Source organism: Acomys russatus, chromosome 28 (assembly GCF_903995435.1).
Source record: "Acomys russatus chromosome 28, mAcoRus1.1, whole genome shotgun sequence".
NCBI lineage: Eukaryota > Metazoa > Chordata > Mammalia > Rodentia > Muridae > Acomys > Acomys russatus.
The window spans coordinates 24,661,332-24,689,242 of record NC_067164.1 but is presented as its reverse complement, the minus strand read 5'-3'; the positions used below and the strand labels follow the sequence as shown (position 1 = coordinate 24,689,242).

The 27,911-nt window shown below is 45.2% G+C and overlaps 1 protein-coding gene across 1 annotated transcript in view; it reads right to left on the bottom strand.

The window, feature by feature from the left end:
- The window catches only part of Cds1 (CDP-diacylglycerol synthase 1), a 76,439-nt gene that overhangs the window by 33,465 nt on the left and 15,063 nt on the right, over positions 1-27,911 (bottom strand). Inside the window, exons 2-4 of the mRNA XM_051170336.1 lie at positions 22,273-22,400; positions 10,102-10,198; positions 45-142 (exon numbers count right to left, since the gene is read on the bottom strand). Coding sequence (XP_051026293.1) covers positions 45-142; positions 10,102-10,198; positions 22,273-22,400 — 323 coding nt within the window. The remainder of the gene's footprint in view (positions 1-44; positions 143-10,101; positions 10,199-22,272; positions 22,401-27,911) is intronic.

Sequence of the window (27,911 nt, the reverse complement as noted above, 5' to 3'; positions counted from 1 at the left end):
GACGAAGCAGAGTCGCATAGCCAGAGCTGTGTGCGGCCACTCACCAGCTGAGCGTTCTGAACCACGGCAGGTCGTAGGAGTGGTAGACCCTGTACCCGATGGTGATGATCTCGTGGAAGCACTTCACTTGGATGCCCAGAACCTGAGAACAACACACAACCAGCCGCGTGGCTTTCAGTGCTTGCGTTTGTGCTGTGTTGCTTCAAAGTAACTTCTTACCACGTGTGTTTAAGAAAAATCTTAATCCATGAACTTTTAATTATTCTAAATGGCAGCAGCAAAGAGGCAATGCCCACTCTTTCAAATGAAGTGATGCCTAATGGAGTAGCGAAAGAAAGGTTTAGAGGAAGGTTTGTAATCTTCCCAAGAAAACCCTGTACGGCAGTTGAAAGTCTGAGAGGTAGTGTCTCCTTGAGTGGGCCTTATCCATCTATTTTTATCACTTATTTCCATGTATTCACAACATTTCTCAAGATGGATAACCTTCTCTTTTCGAGGCGGGGCTCTTTTTAAACCCCTAACTCCCCGTGTCTTCACCTCAGCCTCGGAAGTTACAATTGCAGTACAACACAGTACTGTTTCCTCTCACGTCTCTTGAGTTACTACAGGGAAAAGCTGACTTACAGAGGTCTGCCTGAACACAAGTGTGCTTAGTTACTTGTTCCTGCACATGTGCAAAGATGGTGGCAGGGACCTTAATCTCCACACACAGAGGGCAGAGGAGCAGATCTCTGTGAGTTCAAGGACAGCCTGGTCTCTATATTGTGAGTTCCATGCCAGCCAGAGCCAAGTAATGAGACCGTGCCGAAAGAGAGACAGACAGAGATGAAAACAAAAAAATAATATCCAGGGCAAATAATTAAAACATCTCTCACTTTTCTTTATCTTGGCTGTGCAGCCTGTCACACGGCAAGCACCAGCGACAATGCTGGTCATTCTGAGCAGTCACCATCAGCCTTCCACACACGCACACTCGCCCCAAGCAACGAAGTCATGGGGTTTTGTTTGCACAGTGCCCTTGTTCTGCTCATATTCTGCTCTGATGTTCTACTCATAGCCCTCCCCAGAGACACACAGACCCATGAATCCAGACGAACTGCAGTGTCTTAGTTAAGTTTGGCCTGCATCAGTTCCAAAACTCAGCTTGCAAACGGCACAACGAAGCCCTCTGAACCAAAAAGTGAGAGTGCGAACACAACAGACTGTCTTCCTTCCTCTACAGAGTACACCCACAGGCTTATGATCACACAGTGCTGTACAAGAAAAACACTTATATAAGCTTAGAGAGTTTAAAAAGCAAAGATTATATTACAGAGTAATTTGCAGCTTAGAATCTAAACTACTACTATTTGGTCTTTCGTTGAAAGAGTTTTCAAAGTTCATGTTTGAAGCTATATTTCTCTTCCTCTAATATTTCTTGGGGTTTGTGGATAATGTGACACACTGCACAAGCATGAGGACCTCAGCCGAGTTGTATGAAGTTCAAGCCCCAGCACTTGGGGAAGGGGCAGGGAAAACAGCAGGCACAGCCCAGGGTGCACTTGGCCCCAGCCTGCCAAGCACCAAGTTCCATGCTCCAAGAAAGGCCCTGCCTCAAAAGATAAGGTACAGCCGGGCGTGGTGGTGCACACCTTTAATCCCAGCACTCAGGAGGCAGAGGCAGGGGATCACTGTGAGTTCGAGGCCAGCCTGGTCTACAAAGTGAGTCCAGGACAGCCAAGGCTACAGAGAGAAACGCTGTTTCGAAAAAAACAAAAACAAACAAACAAACAAACAAAAAAAAAAAAAAGAAAAAAAAAGAAAAGAAAAAAGAAGAAGGAAAAAAGGTAAGATACAGAAAGACAGAGCAGAAACTTAACATTAATCTCTGGCTGCCACATGTGCACACACACACACACACACACACACGTGCTCATGTGTGCATGCAGAGGAGAGGGAGAGACAGAGGGACAGAGAGGCAAACAGAGAGATTTCTATAAATTAGCCTCCTCAAATCTGCCACTCAGGATATTTTTTAGCCATTCTCCCACCATATACTTATTATGTGTCCAATCATATCCTGTGAAAAAGTAAACGTTCCTCTTAGTCACATAATAAAGAAGAATTATATCAAAGTACAAGAAAGAGCACTGATCACGGGAGTCATTATTGTATTATAAAAACAAAGGATATTTAAAGGTCATTCTTCAACTAACCTTTGTGTACATATGAAAGAAAAGGTTATTTTCACAAAAATAATCACAGAACGGGGACAATGCTCAGTATTAAGACAAAGTGGCAAGCCACACCACTTACAGACAAAAGAGTCTTTAAAATATCAAGTGCAGTGATGCAATCTTACAGACATACTTCCGCAGCAACTGTACACTGCTGTGCTGAGCGGAGGCTTTATGTAACAGCTTGCACTATCTGTGGCTATCATTACAGCTTGCAAGGAGAATGCAGACTGTCTGGGGAAATCAAAATAGAGAATTCAAAACACTAGAATTAAAATCCTTAAAATATATTTATATTATTAAGGGAATATATTTATATTATTAAGGACCAGGGGACTGCACAGAAATTGATACCCCATATGTCATTGATACTGGCAATAAACTATAAATAAACATTAAAAGAATTTCATTGAGCAGGGCATGGTTGGAGCACACCTTTAATCCCAGGAGGCAGAGGCAGGAGGATCACTGAGTTCAGGCCAGCCTGATCTACAAAAGCCAGTCCAGGACAGCCAAGGCTACACAGAGAAACCATGTCTCTAAAAACAAAAAACAACGAAAAAGGAACTTCATTGACCCAATTAATGTATTAAGAGCCTTAAAAACAACAGCCAGTGGGGTTGGAGAGATGGCTCAGAGGTTAAGAGCACTGATTGCTCTTCCAAAGGTCTGGAGTTCAATTCCCAGCAACCACATGGTGGCTCACAATGGTCTGTAATGAAATCAGGTGCCCTCTTCTGGCTTGTAAGCATGCATCCAGGTGAAACACTGTATATTTAAATAAATAAATCTTTTTTTTTTTTTAAACAATAACAACAACAAAACAAACAAACAAAAAACCCAGTTCTTGAGAAGCGTACTTCACTAGTCACTGAGGACTCCTGGAAATGAGTCGGGGTGTTTGCTCTCAGGGTCTGTGATGAAGCAGTGACTCTAATGCCATGTGGGAACAACCAACCACACACACCCATGGAGCGGCAGCCACACACACCCGTGGAGGGGCAGCCACACACACCCGTGGAGGGACAGCCACACACACCTGTGGAGGGGCAGCAGCAGCTGGGCCAAAGAACACAAGTAGGCAGTCATGTCTGCAGATGACTCAGGCATGTTATGCTATGTGTAAGTACTTCAGAGCTGTCAGAATAGACAGATGTGGGTGCAAACAGAGAGCTAAGACAGATGTGGGGTGGTAGGAGAGGAAGGACGTGAGGATTTGGGTCAAGAAAGGCAGGAAGCATTGATTGGGAGGTGTCAAACGCAGAGACAGGAATGCAGGCTGATAGCATGACCACACCAGCAGAGGGTGTCACATAGGGTATATGGGGAAATTAGGTTCTGACAAGAGGGAAACTGGGACTGTCTGCCTCACAACAACAACAACAACAACAACAACAACAACAAATTATTTCAAAGTTCAGAGTTTGGGGGGATCTGTGCTGAGGCAGATCATCATCACGATGCGGGGCACCATGGAACAAGATGTTCTTCTCAGGGAGGTGAGGCTAAGGCCAAGATACAGCCCTCTAGCCCACCCACTCTGGCCCCACCTTCCAAAGTCTGCACACCTCCTGGCAAGTCCACCAATGGAACCATTGATTACGTCAGACAGAGCCCGGGTGCTCTAACCGCCTCTCCAAGATGTGACCGAGCCTTCAGGGTATGCACCTTTTTAGGGGCTGAGGGTGAGGAGGGAACACAGAGCAGCCAGGAAGGACAGCTGGGGGACAGAACACAGGATCTGAACATGTTGAGTGTCAGCTATGGGTTATGCAAATAAAGATTCTATTTTTATTTTAGGAATCAACCAGAACTTGTTGAGCGTGGTGCTGCACACCTTTAATCCCAGTGCTCAGGAGGCAGAGGCAAGTGTGAGTTTGAGGCAAGCCTGGTCTACAAAGTGAGTCTAGGATAGCCAAGGCTACACAGAGAAACCCTGTATTGAAAATACCAAAACAAAAACAATTCTAGGCCTAGATTAGATTGTATGGAGGCTAGAAGCTTCTAGGACTAGGACTGGGTTAGCAGATGGAGGCAGTAAGCCTCTCAGACAGCAAGTGAGCCAGGAGAATGAAGTTACTTTTACATATGGCACTCAAGGTGGTGTGTAAGAAACCCAATGTGATTGAAGAAGAAGAAGAAGAAGAAGAAGAAGAAGAAGAAGAAGAAGAAGAAGAAGAAGAAGAAGAAGAAGAAGAAGAAGGAGAAGAAGAAAGCCCACAAACACTGCAGAAGCAGAGGACATCTGACAGAAAGCCTCAGAGGACAAATTCCCCAGGATCATCTCCAAAAGATGGAAGATTCAGTTCTTCAAGTTTGGCTGGACACCTAGAGAGACTGGGAGATCTCAGAGCACTGGGGGCCTCGAGCCCAGAGCAAGGAATGACACGGGAGCATCTCAGACAGTGAACCACAGTAAGCCACCCCAAAAGACAATTTTAATTATATATAGACTTTTCCTGCATTAAAAATGGGAACTTCCATTTCAGATCCCTAGAGAACAAGGGTAGGAGTTGAGGATACAGAAACATTGCTTGAAAAAGCCACTGCAGTACTCACTGCAATTTGACCACTGGAGTAAACCCCTCTCTACTGTCAAGTGCAATCTTTTTATTTTTCCTCACAAAAAAAAAAAGGTTGAAAAAATAGCTATACAACAAGAAAAATTAGCTATGATAACACAAAGGCTTAAGAGACAAGAGACAGGGGAACCAAGAGAACAGAAAAGGCTTAATTATGAACCTACATATGGTACCTAATGAAACTGACAACCAAGGTAGACAGCTCGTTGATAATGGATAAGTAGCCTGGCTCACTGGCATGGAGGCCAGCTCACTGGCATGGAGGTCAGCTCACTGGCATGGAGGCCAGCTCACTGGCATGGAGGCCAGCTCACTGGCATGGAGGCCAGCTCACTGGCATGGAGGCCAGCTCACTGGAATGGAGGCCAGCTCTCTGGAATGGAGGCCAGCTCTCTGGCATGGAGCCGGGCGTGTGACAGTGCCTAAATGTGTAGTCTACGTGTGTGGATCATAACAATATAATTGTACCTTGAGAAACAGAGAGGGGCAATTAGATTAGCTAAAAGACACTGAATTATAAACTGGGGGTGGTGGTACACACATTTAATCCCAGTACTCAGGGAGGCAGAGGCAGACAGATCTCTGTGAGTCTGAGGCCAGCTTGGTCTACAAAGCAAGTCCAGGACAGCCAAGGCTATGCAAAGAAACCCTGTCTTGGGGAGTGGGGGGAAGTCTGGATTGCATCAAAATGAATAAAGATCTACTCCAAATAAGAGAAGCTTTCAAACGAAAGGCTCAGGGAAGAGAAGTAGAAAGACAGCAACGCAGGTGACACAGAAAGCAGATCGCCCTGCACGGAGACAGCTCAACAAACCAGCTGAAGAGGGGCAGAGAGTCCATCAGACTGCCAGACTGGAAACCTTGATGCTGAAATGCACTGCTGCTGAAGGACAGATGACCAGGACAGCAATTATGGAGGATCATCGCATCAGTGCTGAGTAGATCTTCATAAGGACATTTGGACTGTTAAGATTGTGGGATTGAAGCCTGGCGTAGTGGCACATGCCTTTAATCCCAGCACTTGGGAGGCAGAGGCAGGCGGATTGCTGTGAGTTTGAGGCCACCCTGGTCTACAAAGCAAGTCCAGGATAGTCAAGGCTGCACAGAGAAATCCTGTCTCAAAAAACAAACAAACCAAAGAAATCTATTTTAGCCAGGCGTGATGGCACATGTTTGTAATCCCAGTACTTGGTGGAGGCAGAGGCAGGTGCATCTCTATGAGTTCAAGGCCAGCCTGGTCTACAAAGTGAGTCTAGGACAGCCAGGACTACACAGAGAAACCTTGTCTCCAAAAACCAAAAATTAAAATAAATATTTAAAAAAGATTGTGGTATTGATAGTTGTTTCTATTGTAAAAGTTAAATTGTGTATAACTTTTAGCTTAAACAGAAAGGGGGAAGTTGTAGAGGAATTTTAATTCAGAACATGATTGTTCTAGCAAGAGATCACACCCAAAGATCTTCTAGGTCTATGTGATCCAGCTAGAATACAAACATGCCTTTAATCCAGGAGACAAAGGCAAACAGATCTGAGTTCAAGGCCAGCCTGGTATAGAGCAAGGATCAGGTAAAGAAATGTTTAGATCCAGACATGGTGGTACACGCCTTTAATCCCAAAGGTAAAGTTAGTTTGTAGAAGGAAGCACCGTGTTTGCAAGTGATGTGTAATAGAAGGTGACTTTCACAGAATAGGACACGCCCAACTCTCAGGAGAAGAGAGAGGAAAGGGAAGCTACACGAGAGGCAGTTTTAAAGAGAAAGAGGTAGTTTCACCAGGACAGTAATAGAGAGAGGGTTGCAGAGAGAGAATGCAGGTGAAGACAAGCCGGAAAATAAGAAGCCAGAAGGTTAGAACAGATTGCTCAGTTAGTCTGAGGCCAAGCAGAGCAATTCTGGGCCCAGAAAGAAGCCAGATTGAATAAGTCAGCTGGGAGAAGAGTTTGAGCCAGAACAGCTGAGTTGAACCAGCCAGCCCAGAGCTCAGAAAGAACAAGTAAGGGTGAGCTCATTAAGCAGTAAGTCTCAGAGGCTGGAATCATCCGAGGCCTACATTAGATCATAAGGAGGTTAGAAGCTTCCAAGACTAGGCCTATGTTAGCAGAAGGAGGCAGTAAAACTCCAAACCAACAACTGAGTGAGGAGAATAAAATTAATTTTACCAAAAAAAAAAAAAAAAAAAAAAAGGAATCATAATTTATTTGTGTTCAAGTATGTCAAGATAGTGTTATACTCGTTAAAGAAACAGAACATAACCTGGGTGTTTAAAAATAGCACAGTGATTTGCATTCACAGTCCATTACATAGAGCAATGCACCACAGCTGGCAGGTGGAGATGGTGAAAGAATGCAAGACTTTGACATCATATTTAATTTGAAAAATAGGGCATAAAATTTTAGTCATAGTATTGTTATAGCAATGATTTTTAAAGCAGAAACTAAAAACAAAAGGGAGGTGCCCGGCAGCAGCCTGACAGGGGTCCGGTCAGTTGCTGATAAATGAATTGTATGAAACTGTTTCCTTTGATGACTCCAATCTTTTTTTTTTTTTTTTTTTAAAGATTTGTATACATATAGTGTTTTGCTTGCATGTACGCCTGCACGCCAGAAGAGGGCACCAGATCTCATTATAGATGGTTGTGAGCCACCATGTGGTTGCTGGGAATTGAACTCAGAACCTCAGGAAGAGCAGATGGTGCTCTTAACTGCTGAGCTGTCTCTCCAGCTGTGAAAACGTTTCCTAATGACACTGTTTGAAAGTGAATTCAAAAAAAAAGAAAGTGAATTCCAGAATATGGATTAACAGCTATTAGGCTAGTTCCCAAAAAGAGAGTGGAGAAACCGCCTACAATGACGTCTCTGTCCTCATCTGCCTTTAGTTCACATGGTCAGTAATGACATCGCTAGGGCTAGAAGGCTTGGGCGAGCACAACAATGCAAGAACTAACTGCAAGACAGACAGAGGGGCGCTCCCTATGAGCTAACAACGAGTGTCTGCACTCTGGCCTGTGGCAGCCAGCTTTCTCTAAAATGAGGGCTTAATGAAAGTGCTTGTCGAGGTTTCAAGGAGAGGAGGGATTTTTGTTCTGTTTTTATCTTCTTTATCTGTTTGTTTGTTTTTGAGGTAAGGTCTTGCTAGTGACTACAGGCTGGCCTAGAACTCTTGTGCCTCAGAATAGCTTCAGACTTTGATCCTCCTGCCTCTGTGGGAATAGCACGCAAGTCCCACCATGCTGGTGAGAAATGAGTTTTCAGTAAAACTATCTTGAGCTGATTACTGCAAAGGGCTGACATACATGATAAATGAATGTATGGCAGGCATAACATATACCTCTCAAAACAGGGACGGGAGACTTGGGGATAGGAATAGAAACAAGACTTTAAACATGTGCTAATATCACCCAAGCATCGGCTGTCTAGGCATCTATATTCTCTCACCCTAAGTCTACAAAAACAGCATGTGCATGCACAGTCAAGAAGTCAAACAACAGTCCCTCACATATTCTTTAACTAAGTCTTTAACATTCTTACCTTTTCCCACTGACTTACCTCACCAATCAAGGCAAGTAATTTATAAAGAAATCCTAGTAATTTAAGCAGGTTTATGATTCTTTTAAAAATCAGGAACCAATTGAGCAGGATAGCACGCTCCTGTAATGTCAACACTGAGGAGGGTGGAGGAGGAGGACTGCAAGTTCGAGGCCAGCCTGGCCTACGGAGCAAGTCTGAGGCCAGCTTAGACAATACAGTGAGACCTTGCCCTTAAGACAGTCAGGATCCAAATCTGAATGAATGTCTCTAATCAGGTTCTGAATTTTGTCATGGAAGAGTAGCCAGACCCTTCTCAGGAGCATCATCCCAGATTGCCTGAGCTGATGACACTTTCCATTGTGACTAATTTTACTTTCAAATGTATTTTTAATAAAGGGAAGCCCACATCATATTGCTGATAACCATACCAGCTCTGAGGATAAAAGACAGGAAGATGGGTAAACGCAGGAGGTCGACAAGACGCCGACATGAAAGAGGCAGTGTGAATTGAGATGTGATAAAGAAAGTAGTAAGTATAAAGGGATGAACCCAGTGCAGCTGCCCGGGTGACAAGTGTGCACTGTGGTGACCGACCCAAGGGAAGTGACACTTTTACCTAGAGACCCTTGCCACCTTCTCAGCTCATCCTTACACAGTGGTAATGAGGAACACTATGTGCACCCCAAGAACAGCTGTCACTGCTCATTGCTAAGCCAATGCTTGGATACCTGGCAACGCCTGATAAATCTGTTGAACCTGTGGGTTTCTCCTGGCCCCCCACTACTGAGGTATACATTCTCTGTGAGGATCAGCTCCACGTCCAGCACCTTCCTTCACCTCCTTGACACCTAGTCGACCTTCAGACGGAACTCCCAGGTGAGGGGTGCGAGACACTTCCGGAGAGTCGGCCAACTCCTTCTCGGCTGGTCTCATTTAAAACACTGCAGCTTGTACTCAGAGGCGGCTAATCAGTTCTTTACAGTGTAAACAGTGAGCTCCATCAAAACAAAGACCGGTATGTTTTACTCAGCACTGCCGTTAGCATGCCCTGTGCAACCGGAATGCCTGGCACACACCGGTCACCTTGAAGGCACTAACTGAATGCAGTAAGAGCACAGCGAATCTGCTGGCCTTCATGACTTGATGGCTTCCTGTGTACATCTAAATCTCCCAGGAGGGCTTCTACTCGGCTCCCCAGCCCTTCCCTGGTGGCCATGCACAGGTCATCTCAGATCCTGAGCATGGGGTGCCACTTTCTCATTAGCCACCGTGGCGTCCACCTTGAAATCCACCTGGCTTTGTCTGTAACCTTCAGGGTCAAGTGTGGGCACCATCTTTTTCTGTATGCCTTTTGGTAGGTCACTGTCTCACATTGGATGGCATGCGTCTATGCCCTTCTGCTTAAAACATGGCTTGTTGCAAGACTTATCACTGTTGACCTCGTACCGTCTAGTTATCTGGCTAACTGGACATTTCTGCCATTGCACTAAGTTCCTTGCAGTCAGAGATCTAGCCATATATAAATGTATGGAAGTGGTACGTGCATCTGCGCTGTGCTTTATGTTCTGCACGATACCAGATACATGATGTCTGTGTATGAATGTGCACTTGGTTGCTGCAAGCACTGAGGATTAGACCATTTCATGAACTAGGAAGTGCTTTAAGGAACCAAAATTGCTGCTGCCAAGTCTTGGGCTGTTCACATTACTTCAGTGATACATCAATGACACATAGGTACTGAACCGCAAAGGCACCTGGGAAGATATCACTCGCTTACCAGAAGCATCAGCATGAAGGAGCCCATGTAGATGATCAGGAAGAAGAGGGAGATCATGGTCAGGGTGAGGATCCCACGAATCCACCAGTTCTTCCACCTGCAAAGAAGGTGTTTGTAAAGTCAGCACTTTATCGTGTGATTTCAAAGTGTCCGTGTGTGTGGCTTCAGTCCTGAGCTTCCAGACCATCTTAGTTCATGTTATAGGAAGGACCACAACAGCAAACTGACGGCAGTCACTGGCTGAGAGCTCTAGTTTATGTTAGCTAAAGAGAGAACGTGACTGTCGCTAAATATGAGTGGTGGTAAGTCATGAGGGTGGGGGCTGGGGTCGGCCTGGGTGTGAGAATATGGGTGTCCCAACAAGAATCTGTGAGGAGACACTGGAAGGGTATCCTGGAAAGGAAGATGCTAGGGTTTTCAGAGTGGGAGATAAAAATATGACCCATAAGAAGGTGGCACAGTGGACCTGCCACATGGCCCTTGGGTTTGTTCCTTAGCGCAGACATCCCGGCAGGTACAGAGGGTTGACACCAAAGAAGGGGCTTCCTCAGACCTCTGCTTTAAGGCCAAGATGCCCAACAACCTCAGGGTCTGCAAGATGGCTCAGCAGGTAAAGGCGCAGAAGGTGACAAAGGGAACAGACCCTAGAAAGCTGCCCTCTGAGCTCCACACACCAGTACTGTGGCTTACGTGCACATGTGCACACACATAATACACTTAAAATGATTTTTACTAGTTGTCACTGCAAACAAAATACCTGACAAAAAGTAATGGGGGGTGGGGGGTAGGCCCAGCATGATGGGGGTGTGGGGGTGGGGGTAGGGGTGGAGCAAAGGCATGGAAGCAGAAACAGCTTAGTCCACGCACCAATCAGAAAACAGAAAGCCAAATGCCAGTGCCTGCAGCTGCCCTCCTCCCCTGTTCACTCAGTCTGAACTCCAGCTGAAGGGACCCGCTGTCCATACTTGGTGTGTCTCCCCACTCAGTCAAGCCTGGATGAAACCACTGCTACAGACGCAGGCCACGTGTTTCTAGTTAATGCTCTGGGCACTCGTAAGTCAAACCAAACTGACAAAATTAACCAGCACATGTGATGTTTATATTACAAAAGATTTTGATTCCATTTAGTCTAGTTCATGAATTTATTCTAGGTACAGGTCTTTCCCTAGTTACAACAGAAATGATAGTTGACTTCATCTAATTATAAAATATTTCTTGCTTTCAGCCATGCCCCTATATTATATGGCTGCTTTTATTTTTTATATAAATTTATATATGTATATTATTTTATATAAAAATAAACAAAAAAAACATGAGAGGTTGGGAATTTAGCTCAGTGAGTTTGGTCCTCAGCTCTGGGGAGGGGGGAGAACCCATGAATCCTAAGTGTGGCATTTGTGTGTGTGTGTGTGTGTGTGTGTGTGTGTGTGTGTGTGGTGCTTGGGTTCACACTCAGCAGACCCATGTTTCCTAGGCAAGGGTTTCCCTCTGAGGCACATCTTCACCCCCAATCCTGCACAGTTTAGACACTTCTTTTTCACATAATCCTTTCACATAATTTCTGTACTTAAGGATCCAAAGTGTCAACATTAGCTCCAGACAGCTTCTGGCAGCTTCCCTGGCTTGCCGCGAGGTCCTCACACTGCCTTTATCCCACCACGCCTCCCTCTACTGTTTAGTAAAATATATAGAATCATATTTTTTCTCATCAGACTTTGGACTTCAGGCAGGCCTGAACTAAATTTTACTCTGGAGTCAAAAATACAACTGAAAGGCTCTGTTTAGTTTTAAAGATATAACTCTGCAGATTAATGACTGGATTAGAAAACTGGGCTAAGTCATTAAGCTAGGCAGAGGTAAATAAAGGGCCTTAAGCCAGCCACTGACAATAATCCTGTCCTGTCTGTATGAAACCCAGAATCGCATTTAGCCTTCCCCTAGAGAAGAACACACCACAGCAATATCCGAAGCCCTGGATGGGAGACACCGGCCATGTCTGGTTCTGAGCTCAGGACTGAACGGCGGCTGCCGAGAACCAGACCTGTTAAGCATGGACCTACTCTCTACTCATCGTCTCAAAGTTACAGTCACCACAAACCTGGGCCCTGAAGGAACAGACTCAATACAAATGCATTTATATTTTGTTGCCACGTCCCCTGACAGCATAAGAAAGAAGGATAAAGCAGAGAGCAACGCACAGCTTACATAAACCATCCCTTCATCGCCAGGTTCAAATGTTAACTGAATCCTTACAACACGCAACCAATGCACACAGCTGAGGACCTTGGATTTTTACGGAGATTGCTAGTGGAACTCATTTTATTAGCATCCAAATTTATGAGTATCGCTGTATTATATTCCTGTTTATGCATACATATTATTCTTTATTCTTATCTTCCCCTTTGCCCTTCCCCATGCCACTCTGCAGGCTAGTCGCCTTCCTTCCTACCAAACTATTCTGCACTCCTCGTGTCATGTCACAGGGACCCCACTACTCCTCTTGTTCCCCTACCCCACTCCCTTTACACCTCCGCCCTCTCGTCTACTGTCGTCTCTGTGTACACACACATCACATACACCCACTCTCGCACACACGACTTTAAAGCTAGATTCCACTTTATTCTGAATCTGGCTAATTTCATTTAACGTGATGATGTCTGGTTCCACCCATTTTCCCAAAAATATTACAATTTTACTCATTACAGTGGAATGAAATTCTCGTGTGCACCACATCTTCCTGATGCCCCTATCTGTTGAGGACACCCATATCATGGCTACAGCGGGCTGTGGAGCAGCAGTATCCATATGGAAGCTGACTAGAGTCCTGCACCCAGAAGGGGTAGAAGTGAGTCACACTTTAACTCTATGTGTCTCTGTGTGCATATGTGCGGGTGTGAGTACAGGCTCCTATGGAGCACACAGGACTGGGTCCCTAGAGTTGGGGTTATAGGTAGTGGTGAGCTGTCTGATGGTGCCAAGTGGGTGCTGAGAAACAAACTCTGCAAGAGCAGTAAATGTTCTGAACCATCACCCTAACCTCTTTTTCAAAAGACAGTTACATTTGTATTTATTTTGTGGGTGGTGAGAGATAATGGGTCTCATTCAAGAGAAGGAAAGAAAGAACACCTCACTTTAAGTATAAGATTTGAAGGAAACATCCTCAGAGAGTCTGCAGTCATAGGCCGTGTGTTCTGGGGGTCTCTTGGACAGCCCTGGCCAACCCCAAAAGGATTCTCATGTGTGGTGCTGGGGTGTTTGTTAGATGGTCTTTGTCTCTTGGAGGAAGCACTGTGAGCCCGGATGAGAAAGTTTCATTAAAACTATTTATGTAGGGGCTGGAGAGATGGCTCAGAGGTTAAAAGCACTGTCTGTTCTTCCAAAGGTCCTGAGATCAATTCCCAGCAACCACATGGTGGCTCACAACCATCTATAATGAGATCTGGTGCCCTCTTCTGACATGTAGGCACACATGGGGGAAGAACACTGTATAAATAATAAATAAAATCTTTTTTAAAAAAAACTATATATGTGTATTTATACACAGAATCACATATAATCACATATATAACGTTTCTTGGGTTTGGTGTTTGGAGTTTGGTAAATAGTTAACGATAGATTCCCATGGCTTCTTCAGACATCTTGTTGTTCCTTTACCCACCTCCATCCTCCTTCTGTATTTATCTCCCTCCCCATTCCTAAAAACCCTCCCCCTCCTCCTGGGTTCCCATCTTTTTTATCTTTTATCTTGCTGTTCCTCACTCTTGCACGGCAAGTGCTTAACTGCTGAGCTATCTCTCCAGCCGTACTGTGGAAAGTTCTGGTGACGCCTCCTGTGTCTGCATCCCTCAAGAGAATGTGGCCCCTAATCTTCTTTGTTGTGTCCTTATGTCATTTGGGTACAATCACAGAATGTTAGTGTTCCTCCCTTGGAACAGTTACAGGGATATTGGAAGTTAGTTTTCTAAAAGCGCGGTACAGTTCAGTAGTGAATATGCTTAGTCCTGGGCTCTTTGTGCAAAGTCTAAACTATTTTTATCTGGCAGCTGGTTGGTCTGTGGTGTCTGAGAATGCATCCCTTTCTCAGGATTTTCCAGTTTTCTGAAGCACAAGCTTTGAAAGCACGCCTCACCACCCTTTGGTTCTGCTGGAACCTGATGGCTCTGACTGTTCTACCTTTGATTTTATTGCTTTGTGTCTTCTCTCTTGCTTATTGTTAATTTGGCGAGGGGGAGTATTGATCTGGATTGTTTTCTTTACCAAGAGCCAGCTCTGGCTCTACACATTTACTTAACCTCCATGGCACCAGTTCCTGCCTGCTCTTCCTTCTTCCTGTCTGCTGCTTTGCGATTGGCTTCCTCTTGTGTTTCTAAGCCCCTGACATGTGCATGATTAGGTTTGGGGCTAAGATCTATCTGGCTTTATTTGTAAACATGAGTGCTCATAACTATAAACCTTCTCCTTAGAAATTCTTCAGCTGTAGTCCAGAAGTTCCAGTAAGCTTTACTTTTATTTGACTGTATGAATTTTTTTTAATTCCCTCTCAGACTTTTTCCCTGAGTCACTGGCCATTTAAGGGTGTACTGTTCAGTCTCCCAGTAAAATATATGCAGCTTATGTATTTCCTTTTGCTATTGATTCCTAGTTTTGTTCCACTATCATCTGATGAAATTTTAAAAAAAGAAAGAAAGACAGAAAGAATTGAATTATTTGGTATTTGTTAAGGCGTGCTTCGTGCCATAGAATTGTGATATTCTCTTAAGAAAGGTCCATAGGCTGGTTTGGAGGACGTGTACACAATGTCTCTTGCACAGACTGTACTGTAAGTGTGTGTTAGCCTGTCTGACACATGGTGTAGTTAAACTGTGATGCTCCCTGTTGGGTTTCAGTTTAGATGGCCTATCTAATGATGAGATGTCATACAGATTATGGTATCAGGACTTGCCTGACCTTTTATGCCTATAGCTCTTTATGAAATCAGGGGCCTCAATGTACACACACACACACACACACACACACACACAATTTATTACACCTTCTTGATGAATCGTTCCCTTCATTAGTATGCGCTTGTCCCATCTCTCCTAACTTTGCTTTGAAGTCTGCTTTATCAGACACAAGAAGAGCTACCCCCGTTTGTTTCAGCTTCCACTGACTTAAGACTTCCCACCCTGACTCTTGGTCTGCAACGTCTTTACCAAGTGATGTGTGTTTCTTGGAAACGAGACAGCTGGATCTGGTTGGTCTGCTTTCTCTTTACGACAGTTAGCCACTCTGTGTCTCTGTTGTGAGTTGAAAGCACTTGCAGTTACGGTTATCGCTGAGGAATGCTTACTGAGTCTTAGAATTCTCCCGCCCGTCCTTCTGACTAGCTGGGTTGTCTGCTCTTTTCCTTCCCCACTAATATATGGACAGGGGAGGGAGGGAGGGAGGGAGGGAGGGTGTGTGTGTGTGTGTGTGTGTGTGTGTGTGTGTGTGTGTGTGTGTGTGTGTGTGTGTGTGTGTGTTTTCTGGTATGCTCTGTCCGACAAAATGGTTTCCTTTGTTTGTGTTTTCCTTTCAGAGCTCATCCCTCCCCGTGCCCTGTGGTTGGGGCTGCCTTTCTTCCTCTTCTCTGCAGCTAGGGGATCATGAACTGCCTGCGTCTTGCAATGTTCTTGTCTCTCCATCAGTTGAAGGGGGCCTTTGCTGGACACAGCGATTTTGGCTGAAAGCACAGTACTTCCAGGCTTTGAAATTATCCCTTCTTGCTTTTCTGGCTTTTAGCTTGCTGATGAGATCTGATTTTATATATATATAAAACTTTTCTGAGTTGTTGGGGGTTTTTGGTTTGGTTTTGTCTTACAATTCTTAATATTTTCAAAACATGTTTGATATGTTGACTATAAAATGTCATAGAGAGTTCTTCTCTCGGATGTCTGTTCTTTCAGATTTGGGGTTTTTCTGTCAAAATCTTACCGAATATTTGTTCTCTCCTATGGCTGATGTCAGTTCCTTCTCCCATCCTATGTGTTCTCTGATCTTTGTGTGTCTCCTGAGGTCTCAGATGTTGTGACTGTGGTGTTTACTTTATGTTCCTTACTGATGCTTGAGTGTGACCTCCATTCCATAACTCTTCCCTCTGTTTTGGTTGAATCTATTGATTTTGTTTGTTTATTTGTTGTTGTTGTTTTTTGGTTGGTTTGGTTTTTTGAGACAGGGTTTTCTCTGTGTAACAGCCTTGGCTGTCCTGGACTCTCTTTGTAGAACAAGCTGGCCTTGAACTCACAGGGATCCTCCTGCCTCTGCCTCCTGAGTGCTGGGATTAAAGGCGTGCGCCACCACGCCCTGGTGGTTGACTCTATTGGTGAGGCCTTCCATGTGTTTTTATTTGCTTCACTGAGTTTTTCATTTCTAGAATCTTTCTCTCACGACCCAAAAAAGACTTCAACGTCCCTAATGACTCGTCCCTCTGTTGCTGTCTCTTCCATGTCCTGCACCGACTCGTCTCTGTACCGTCTGAGGTCCCTGACGTTCTCACAGGTTGTGGGATTCTCCATGCAGCACTTTAACCACTTTGGAGTCTTCCGATTAAGTAGCTGAGGAGCTACAATCCTTTGCTTCGCTTCTTCGAGTTCTTTTATTTCCATATCACAACACATACACCTGTTGGCTCGGACACACTCTTACTGCATAGCCTATTCTTAGGGATCAGTCCCCAGCCACACGCAGCGAGGACAAAACCAAGGCATCCAGTGAGTGTCCTGCTTCCTTTGCCAGCAGCATGTGCAGAGTCGAGTGCAGCCTGCCTGTCTTCGTTCTGGGCCTGCTCATCTGTTTCTTTACACTCCTGGCACTCGCCACTGTCTCTGTGGACCTGCAGAGCTCCTCCTCTGTAAAATAGAACATGTTTTCCCTCTCTTCCTCTCCTCCGGGGACTAGGAACCAGTGGGAGCTTCCAATCTTACCCAGAAGCCTCTCTGCAGCCACATTTCATTTCATAGTGAATTCTTCTCCCAGTAAGATACAAAATGAATTTAATCTCTAGATTTTCCAAAACTACAGAGTTAGAAGATAACCCCGTATTTTTCTATACTGTATATATCCAGTGGCATCATGTCCTTAGCCCACTGTCTGCTGCTTTAACAGAACACCTGAAGCAGGCTGCTTTATGAAGAACAGAGGCTTCTTACAGTCCTGGAGGCCGGGAAGCTCAGGACCAAGGTGTGATGTCTGGTGACGCTGCTCACATGGCCCTATGCTGGAGGGCCAAAGGACAAGCTGCCAGGCAGGACCACTTGGGTGGTAACCACCCCCATGCCCGTATCTGTGGCACTGCTCTATTCACAGGGCCTCCTTTAGGTCACACCTCTCAGCCCTGGGGACTGAGTTTCCACATGGGAACTGTGGGAAACACTTGACACCACATCATCCTGTAAAAAAAAAAAAAAACTGCCTTCCAGGGCTGAAGTACTCAGTTAAACTGAGCATGGCATGGAGGGCAGGAGGAAGTCGCTGGGCTGAAATGGAATGGCCTGTCTGTATTGAGTCTCCTAGTGACCATCTCAGTAGTAGAGGCCACTGGGCTTGGCACATCTGAGCTCCGGCTTCAACCCCTAGTACGGCCAGGGAAAACACCAACAACAATAACAAATAGTTTTAAGTGGTTATGCGCTCATCAAATCCCAGCCGTGCTATTAATACAAGCGGGAAGTAGGTTTTGTTTTCAGAAGCTAGTGGCATGTTTTAATTATTTTCCTGGAGGCACAAGCATAATGAGTCGTCAGAACTTGCATGGTTGTGCAATTTACTTAAGACTAAGATGAGGACAAGAGGCGGCCTGCACAGCACGCAGGCTCTGTCACCCAATGGGGAACAGGCGTTTGGAGACAGCCTGGAACAGAGGTGGACAGGAAGTGTGTGGGTTCTCAGAGAGAGGTGACAACAATACCAAGTCCAAGAGCACTGGTAGGCTTCGCCTGGATCTTTCCAGGCTTTCTGTTGATTAACAACACTTGGACCAGTTCACTCTGCTGTGAGAGCCTTCCTATGATGCTGAGCTGTGAGGACCTGTTCTCTACCCAGTGGCTGCCAACAGCAGCTACCCTGCTGACACCACACACTGCCACACATTGCCAGAAGAGACTCACTGAGAGATGAAGCTAAGCCTGCCTGGCTAGCAAACACACCCCTCGCAGCACACTCCCCTGCCTGGTTAACAGACACACCCCTCGCAGCACACACCAACCTGCCTGGCTAATGATCACACTTTCAATAGCACTTTTTTTTTTGAGGGGTCCCAGAGTAAGGGCTCAGAGTGAGCATGAACCTTGGCCAAGCAGTTTCACTCTTTAAGAAAATTATGAATTCACCTTAACAAACTCATGGGTTTCTAGGAAAAGGCTATTACAGAGAAAAATACTTAATATAGAGATGTTTTCATTCTGAAAATTCAGAAACAAATTCAATGCCTCTCATGGGTAAAAGAAATTGTATTATGCTCATACAATGGGATGCCTCGGGTATTTAAGGATGGGAGCGATTGTGTCTACTTAGCACAGAATGAAATGAAAACAGAAGGTAAGAAGAGTACCAGCCCATGTCTGCATTGCACACATGCACACGTATGTGCAGAAGAGGGTCTGAGAATATGCACCACTCCTGCAAATCTATGTTCTGGGGGTCAGAGTTCCTCCCTGTGGCCCAGAAACTCCTTACACGGTGAGAGCTCCTAACCCTCAATACCTACAAACTCAAGGCTCCACAACATGGTCTCCACAACATGGTCTCCACAACATGGTCTCCACAACATGGTCTCCACAACATGGGCTCCACAACATGGGCTCCACAACATGGGCTCCACAACATGGGCTCCACAACATGGTCTCCACAACATGGTCTCCACAACATGGTCTCCACAACATGGTCTCCACAACATGGTCTCCACAACATGGTCTCCACAACATGGGCTCCACAACATGGTCTCCACAACATGGTCTCCACAACATGGTCTCCACAACATGGTCTCCACAACATGGGCTCCACAACATGGGCTCCACAACATGGTCTCCACAACATGGTCTCCACAACATGGTCTCCACAACATGGTCTCCACAACAAAGCGAACATTGTACAGGGACACCCGTGCGGTCTCTACAGACTGTCTACTGCTTTGGCTTCCCTAAGCAAGCCTCTCACGTGTGGTGCCAAAATATCTTTTTCTGGTTTCCAGAACCGTTCCCTCGTGACACAGGGCAGCTAGGAACAAGGCCTCGATTCACTGTGCCCACCACAGGGCCTGAGCTCACATCCTCTCTCCACCTCGGGTTCCTTGTTTGCAACACTCACACACACAACCGTGTAGCAGGACTGCTGTGAGAATATAGTCGTACATGTTACGTGCTGACAGCAACGCTTAGACACAGTGTAGCTCAACAAATAGCTGCTAGTCTTTGCTGTTGTTGCTTTATATTAAAAAGTCATTACCAAGGAAGAATCCTACTGACACACGGGAATTCAGCATCCTTAGTATGGAGCATCAAACTAGTGCGTGCACACTTATGTATGCATTTATATAACACACAAGTATGCACTCTGTCTCTCTGTCTCCCCCCCCCCCCACACACACACACTAAAGTCTGAACAGATTTGACAAGATTTCTAAAGCAAAGATCTATCTGTGGACTAGGTCAGGGAAAGAATTGGGAAAGGACTATTAAAATCATAGTAGTGCTTTCAATAAGACAGCACCTCTTTGCTCCATCAGCTTAAAAAAAACAAACAAAAAACAAACATGAAAACCGCTTTAAAATAGTTTAGTCTAATATGGGTATGCTACTGTGACAGATTTTTCCATCTTCAACCACAATTCCAGGCTTACTTCCCATAGTCTTTATTTTCTCAAAGACTAGATTAATGCTGGGCCAGGTGAGGCCTCAGACACAGACTTCAAAAAGCAAAATTCCTCCTCGCTGGCCTCTGCCTGCCCTCCTTTGGCCCGCTCCCTTTTGTCTCTCTAAGGCGGGCCACAGAAACTAGCATTTTCCTTCTCTTAGGTAGGTCACAGAAACTAAACGTGTACTCTAAGTTTCCTTCAGTTTTAGAACTGGCTGTAAAGCAGTACTCTTAATCCATTTTGCCTGGAAGAGGACCAGACCATCATTTGAGGAAAGTCTTACTGTATACCAGGAGAAAGGCACGCAGTCCACAGGACAAGAAGATTCTGACTAGAAAGGCCATGCTGGCTTTCCTGTTCAGCACTCTACCCTTAGAGAGACCTTGCTTATCCACTCACAGCTCTGTGTCGTCAAGTCTCCTGAACCCCCAAAGGATGAGGCACAGAGAATTTTGGCAGCTGAAAGCAGTGGTCCAAAAAAGTGGACAAGAATTCATCCACATCTCAGAAGGAAGGTGCCTCCAACTCCAAAGGGACAGACGCCCATACACTTGGGACATGCAGATCTTGTCCTCTGTATTTCTTTGGCAGTTTTGTCAAAAGTCTGTTGAGACATTGTTTATAATTTAAGCCTTTCAAGCCCTGTGAGCTGCTCTCACCTGAGCCTAATGAGGGGTCACTGGGAACCCATGAGAGGGTCTGTGGGAACCCATGACAGGATCAGTGGGAACCCATGAGAGGATCAGTGGGAACCCATGAGAGGGTCTCTGGGAACCCATGAGAGGGTCACTGGGAACCCATGAGAGGGTCACTGGGAACCCAATCAGTGTCTGGTCAGTCCTGGAGTTCTGAAGGCCTGGACTTCTGGCTTTTGCCTGAAGTGTGTACAGCCCTGTGCCTCAGCCCATTAGCACCTTTGCTGACTCCAGGAGACAGTGTTCAAGAAGACAACAGTGGTGCCCTCTATAGAACTACCTACTTGCACCACACACACACACACACACACACACACACACACACACACACACACACTGAGGGATGGCAGGAGTGATCTGTGGTGTGAGGGTAAGGTAGGAGAGAGATTGAGTTGAGCGTGAGTCTCCTTTATATCTTCAGAACGGTTGTCACCCAATGCAAACAAGCAAAACTCAGGTTACATTTACTACTACATGACTAGACCAGAGGTGCTGTGATGGTGGGCTGTGACTGGTCACAAGTGAGACTCATCATTTCTTGTTCAGAACGGCACCAAGCAGAAAGAAGTCAGAGGATATCACATAAAAACACAGCACAGAAACCTCCAGAACGTTCTTGCCTCTGTGCTTCTTCTACATCTCTTCCTGAGTGGTGGAATAAGCAGGTGTTGGTGAAGCCCTGTGGCCATGTCACATTTCACGTGGCAATCTGGATAAAGCTGAGCATTTCCTTCACTTTCGTAAACTTTGATTCAAGTTACCAAAGCATACAACGCAGGGTGAGATGGGATTTGCTGAAATCCCATGGCCATGAACACTTTAAAATAGCAAAACACGAAATGGTGAAATGTTGTTCGGTTTTAGACAGTAATTTTAGATTCAGTTAAAGAAAGAAATCCTGGGGGCTGGGAGATGGATGGCTCAGGCGGCAAAGCCCCTGGCAAGCAAGTGTAAGCGACTAGGTTTGCATCTCCAGCACTCTAGCTCAGTGGCACACTACAGAGCGGGGGTGTGGGGTGTCGGGTGGGGGGGGGGGCAGTGGGAGGGTTGAGAGCATTCCAGCCAAGTCAATGAGCCACAAGTTCTTCGAGAGACCCTATCTCAAAAAATAATAATTGGAGAGCAGCTCAAGGAAGACACATGACGGTGACCTCTGGCCTATGCACATAGATGAACACTCCCCACAAGAACAAGTACACACACCATATGCACACATGCATGTATATACCCCCATACATATGTACATATGCACAATCATCAAAGGAAAGGATTATACATTACTTCTTTCTTCAGGCATTTGGAGAACACACAATATGTGGTTTTAACTAGGAGGCATTCCTATACCAGCAAACCCAGGAGCCTGGGTTGTTCCTATAACCTTCACCAGCTGACCTATCAGCACTGGTTTTCTCACACTTCACACTGTTTAAGCATTAAATAATGGCACTGGTGACGCCCGTCAGGATGTCTTGCCTTACAGCCTTCTTCTCTCATGGGTCCCAAAGTCACAAAAAGCCAAACATAATGCACAAAACTGCGCCAGGATGAACCGGAAGCCAGGACGTGTGATGGGACAGCAAACGGACCCGCCCTCACCCATCATACCTTGAAGATAGTCCAGACAGGGCTTTCTTGAGAATCTCAGGGGTCCTGTCTGAGGATGGTGGGACCTCAGGAACATCAGAGTCTCCTCTGGCATCGAGATCTCCATACCTGTCATCAATATCTGTTTCCTAAAATTAAAAAGGAGAACTGTTTGCAACATATTAATATATGTGTGTTTTTATAATTTCGAGACGAGGCCTCCGAGCATCCCCCGGCCGGCCTGGAACATGTCATCCAGCCCCTGTAGTCCACGTGCTCGGTTTTAGGTGTGTGCTACGATTCCTGGAGCAAAGTGTTCTTTTTTTTTTTTTTTTTTTTTTTTTTTTTTTTTTTTCCAGTTTTTTGAGACAGGGTTTCTCTGTGTGGCCTTGGCTGTCCTTACTTTGTAGACCAAGCTGGACTCAAACTCACAGTGATCCGCCTGCCTCTGCCTCCCGGGTGCTGGGATTAAAGGCGTGCGCCACCACACCTGGCACCAAATTATTCTTTTAAGCAGTATGTGCTTGCCGGTGCACTCTCTCGTTGCTCGGTGCGCCAAAACTTAGTTGCATAATCTAAGACAAAGACACTACTACTAGCCTATGTGGAATGTGCAAGTACTACCATGGTTTCTTGCTAAGCAAGCTTTATTGTCTTTGGTTAAATTCCAGAATAAAGGATTGCCTTAACCAGAAGACAGAGGAACAACTCAGATTACTTCTATAAGCCAGATATTTACCGACAGAACCAAACATTTACTATTTGCTTATCAATGGGAAGAACAGGGTAATTTCTGTAGATTCTAATCAGCCGGTTCAGTCTGGCTTTATTTGACTAATATCCCAGGATCAACAAGAAGAAGACTCTGCTGGGCGTAGCGACGTGAATTTTAACATCCTTCACTTTTATGAGATCTCAGCAAAGCAGGTCAAATGGATACTGTATTTTTCCAACAGATAAACAGTGGCTAAAAGTGTTACTTTAGTTGTCAGATTTAAGTACTTTGATACTTAAGTTGACTCTTAAAAGTGTGCTGCGGGGGCTGCAGTGATGACTGAAAGGTTGGTTCTGAGTTTAATTCCCAGCAACCACATGGTGGATCACAACCATTTGTACTGAGATTTGGTTGCCTCTTCTGGTGTGCAGGTGTACATGCAGGCAGAACACTGTATACATAATAAATAAATAAATAAATTTTTTTTTTAAAAAAAAAAGAGTGATGCATGTAAGTGTCATGTTTGTGCTGTAGGCCATGGGAGCTCAGGGTCTCTGTGACAGAAGCCACCAGAGAACCCTCGGGACGGGGTGGACGAGGCACTTGTAAGAACAGGCATGGAATTCGCAGTTAAAATTTTGACATAGCCTTCCCGCATTTACACCCCTTCGCCCTAGCCCACCACACTCCTGCAACCAACAACCTTCAGTAAAGAGAGTGATCTAGAGACCACAGGGAGCCAGTAACAGGGAGCCAGTTGCAGGGAAGAGGCACATTGCTAACAGACATGGACCAGAGCTGAGCAGAGGTCAGGCAAGGAAACAACTCAGCCTTGGTCAGCGCCAAAGCTTTGGTGAATTTCACCGCTGTTTTAACTGCACCTACATCCATTATAATGCTGAGGCTGTGGCAAATTCAAACAAGCAGTAAGCTACTAGGATTAAATAAATCAAGTCTTCCCATCCCTCAGGGGGGCTTCCGAATTAAATTTAGCCTTTAGGCTATGTTTTCAAACTTCATAAAGCAAAAATAAAACTTCAGTTTACCAGATGCAACTCTGTTATAAACAACTATAAAAATTAGATGTGTCACTGGGCCAAAAATCACAAATGAGACAGACACGATCGCAAAACAACTTAAAAAGAGAGGTGCTGGCTGGTAGCGAGGAGGCTGACATCAACGCAAACAGAATCTGTGCACCGGTGGCCAGAGAGTGGGATCGCCTAACTCCGCAGCGATGGGACCGAGCGCTGCTTTTTCTTGTCACTCTTTCTAACTTCAGTGATATGGAGAGGTGGAAGGGTAGAGATGTCAACGGTGACTACAGATGTGACCCTCTAAAAAGAGCACAAGACTGGGGAATCCACCCTACCAAGACTTAAATGAACAGTCTGACACAAGGCCAACCCTGTGACCCCAAGGGAGCGGGGTTCAAGTTTCTGCTTGGAAATAGAACCATTGGGCTGGGATTCAAATCCTTCTCCTCAAACGAGCAACAGTTTTGCAAAAAGTACCTGAGTATAGCTGGCAGTGACAGGACTGTGGCTCCTGCCTCGCCTCCTGTGCTGGCTGGTTTAACTGTCACCCTGACCCACCTTGGAATAAGCTGGAAAGAGAATTTAAGTGAGAGATTATCTAGATCAGACTGGCCTATGGGTATGTCTCTGGGGGCTGTCATAACTGCTGGTTGACTTGGGAGGGCTCAGACCACTGCAGGCAGCAGCAGTCCCTGAGGTGGACCCCTGTGGTGGTCTTAAGGAGAATCCCCATAGGCTCTTATGTTTTACATGCATGGTTGCCCCACTTGATGAAACTGTTTGGGAAGGATTAGGAGGTGTGCCACTGGAGGTGGGCTTTGAGGTCTCAGAAGGCCTGCCAGGCTCAATTGCTCTCTCTCTTTTCTGCCTGCTACCCCAGGACCAGGATGTAAAGTTTTTAGCTACTGCTCTAGTGCCATGTTGGCCTGCTGCCATGCTCCCAACCACGATGTTTGTGAACTAACCCTCTGAAATTTTATGCTCCCCCCACCTCCCAATGGCTTGAATAGGTATGGCCCCCAGAGACTAAGTGTCTGACTCATAGGCAGTGGCACTATTAGGAGGTGTGGCCTTGTTGGAGGAAGTGTGTTACTGTGGGTGCAGGCTTGGAAGTCTCCTAAACTCAAGATGAGCCCAGTGTGGCACACGGTCTCCTTCTGCTGCCTTCCGGTCAAGATGTAGAACTCTCAGCTACCTCTCCAGCACCATGTCTGCCTGTGTGCTGCCATGCTTCCCGCCATGATGATAATGGACTAAACCTCTGAAACTGTAAGCCAGCCCCAATGAAATGTTTTCCTTTGTAAGAGTTGCTTTGGTCATGGCATTTCTTCACAGCAATAAAACCCAAAATAAGACACCCCCAACTAAATGGTTTCCTTTATAAGCTGCCTTGAACATGGTGTAATAGGAAATTTTATTCTCTGTTTTCAATTGTTGTCTCCAAGGTTTGCTACCTTCTTCTGCTAACTTAGGCCTAGTCCTGGAAGCTTCTAGCCTCCGTACAATCTAACCTAGGCCTAGAATGTTTTCGGCCTCTGAGACTTAATGTTTGCCTGTTCTTACTGAGCTCATAGCTGGCTGGTTCAACTCAGCTGTTCTGGCTCAAACTCCTCTCCCAGCTGACTTATTCAATCTGGCTTCTCTCTTGGCCTCTGAATTGCTCTGCTTGGCGTCAACCTATCTCCAGCAATCTACTCTAATCTTCTGGCTCCTTCTCATTCTCTGGCTTGTTCTGTCTTGACCTGTGTCTAGATTGTTCTCTCATTCAATCAATCTCTCTCTCTCTCTCTCTCTCTCTCTCTCTCTCTCTCTCTCCTCTCCCTCTCTTCCTTTCTCTGTCTCGATTTCTGTCTCTCTCTCTCTCCCTCCCTTCCCCCTCTCTTCTTCTCTCTCTCTGTCTCTGTCTCTCTCTCCTCTCCCTCTCTTCCTTTCTCTGTCTCGATTTCTCTGTCTCTCTCTCTCTCCCTCCCTTCCCTCTCTCTTCCTCTCTCTTCTCTCTCTCTCTCTGTGTCTCTGTCTCTGTCTCTGTCTCTGTCTCTGTCTCTCTCTCTCTCTCTCTGTATTGGCCCTTATTTTGTCAAATCTTTCTGATTCCTCACCTTTTCTGCCTCTCAATTAGGCATCACTTTCAAACATAGGCACTTCCCTATATAAACAAGATAAAAGAAAAACTCACATGATCATCTCCTTAGATGCCAAAAAGCATTGACAAAATCCAACACCCATTCATGTTTAAAGCCTTGGAGAGATCAGAGATCAAGGCACATGCCTAAACGTAATACAGGCAATATACAGCAAGCTAATAGCCAACATCAAAATAAATGGAGAGAAACTCAAAGAAATTCCACTAAAATCAGGGACTAGACAAGGTTGCCTACTCTCTCCATATCTCTTCAATATAGTAGTTGAAGTTCTAGATAGAGCAATAAGACAACAAAAGGGAATCAAGAGGATCCACATTGGAAAGGAGGAAGTCAAAGTATCACTATTCGCAGATGATATGGTAGTGTACATAAGTGACCCTCAAAATCCCACCAGAGAACTCCTACAGCTGATAAACACCTTCAGCAAAGTGGTGGATACAAGATTAATTTTTAAAAAATCAGTAGTCCTCCTGTATACAAATGGCAAACTAAGAAAGAAATTAGGGAAAGTACACCCTTCACAATAGACACAAATAATATAAAGTATCTTGTAACTCTAACCAAGCAAGTGGAAGACCTGTTTGGAAAAAAATTCAAGTCTCTGAAGAAAGAAATTGAAGAAGATATCAGAAGATGGAAAGGTCTCCCATGCTCATGGATTGGTAGGATCAACACAGTAAAAATGGCCCCTCTTACCAAAAGCAATCTACAGATTCAATGCAATCCCTATCAAAATACCTACATAATTCTTTACAGACCTTGAAAGATCAATTCTCAATTTCATATGAAAAAAAAAAAAACCAGAATAGATAAAACAATCCCGTACAATAACAGATCTTCTAGGGGAATATAGAGCAACAGCAATGAAAACTGAACGGTACTGGCATAAAAACAGACAGGTGGATCAATGGAATCAAATTGAAAACCCAGAAATAAACCACTCACCTATGGACACTTGATTTTGACAAAGAAGCCAAAACCATACAATGGAAAAAAGACAGCATCTTCAACAAATGGTGCTGGTCTAACTGGATGTCTACATGCAGAAAAATGCAAATTGAACCATATCTATCACCCTGCACAAGTGGATCAAAGACCTCAACATAAGACCAGACACACGTAGCACACGCCTTTAATCCCAGCACTCAGGAGGCAGAGGAAAGTGGATCTCTCCGAGTTCAAGGCCAGACTGGACTACAAAGTGAGTCCAGGACAGCCAGGAGTAGACAGAGAAACCTGACAAAAACAAACAAACAAACAAAACACACACACACACAAACCATAGGTGCTTCCTTCTACAAACTAACTCTACCTTCAGTGTTTGGGGTTAAAGACGTGTATCACCACACCTGGGCCTAAGCTTTTCTTTACCAGAAATGCGCTCTCTCCCAGGCTGGCCTTGAACTCAGATGTGTTTGTCTCTGACTCCTGGATTAAAGGCATAGTTTGGATTCCAGCAGGATCACACAGACCTAGAGAGTCTTTGGATATGATCTCTTGCCAGAGCAGCCATGTTCTGAACTAGCATTCCTCTACACATGGTTTTTCATCACAGCAACAGAACAGTAACTAAGACAGGACTGATCTGTCTCAGAGTTTTAAGAAAGCTGGCTAGCCGGCAGGCAGGCAGCATGAGTGCGTTTGTTTCTTTCTGCTCTTGACTGTGTACGTGGCTAGCTCTCTAGGACTCCTGCCTGTGATGGACTGAGAAGTCCAAACTAAAAAAAAAACTCTTTCTCTTAGCAACATTGCTTGTTGTAGGAT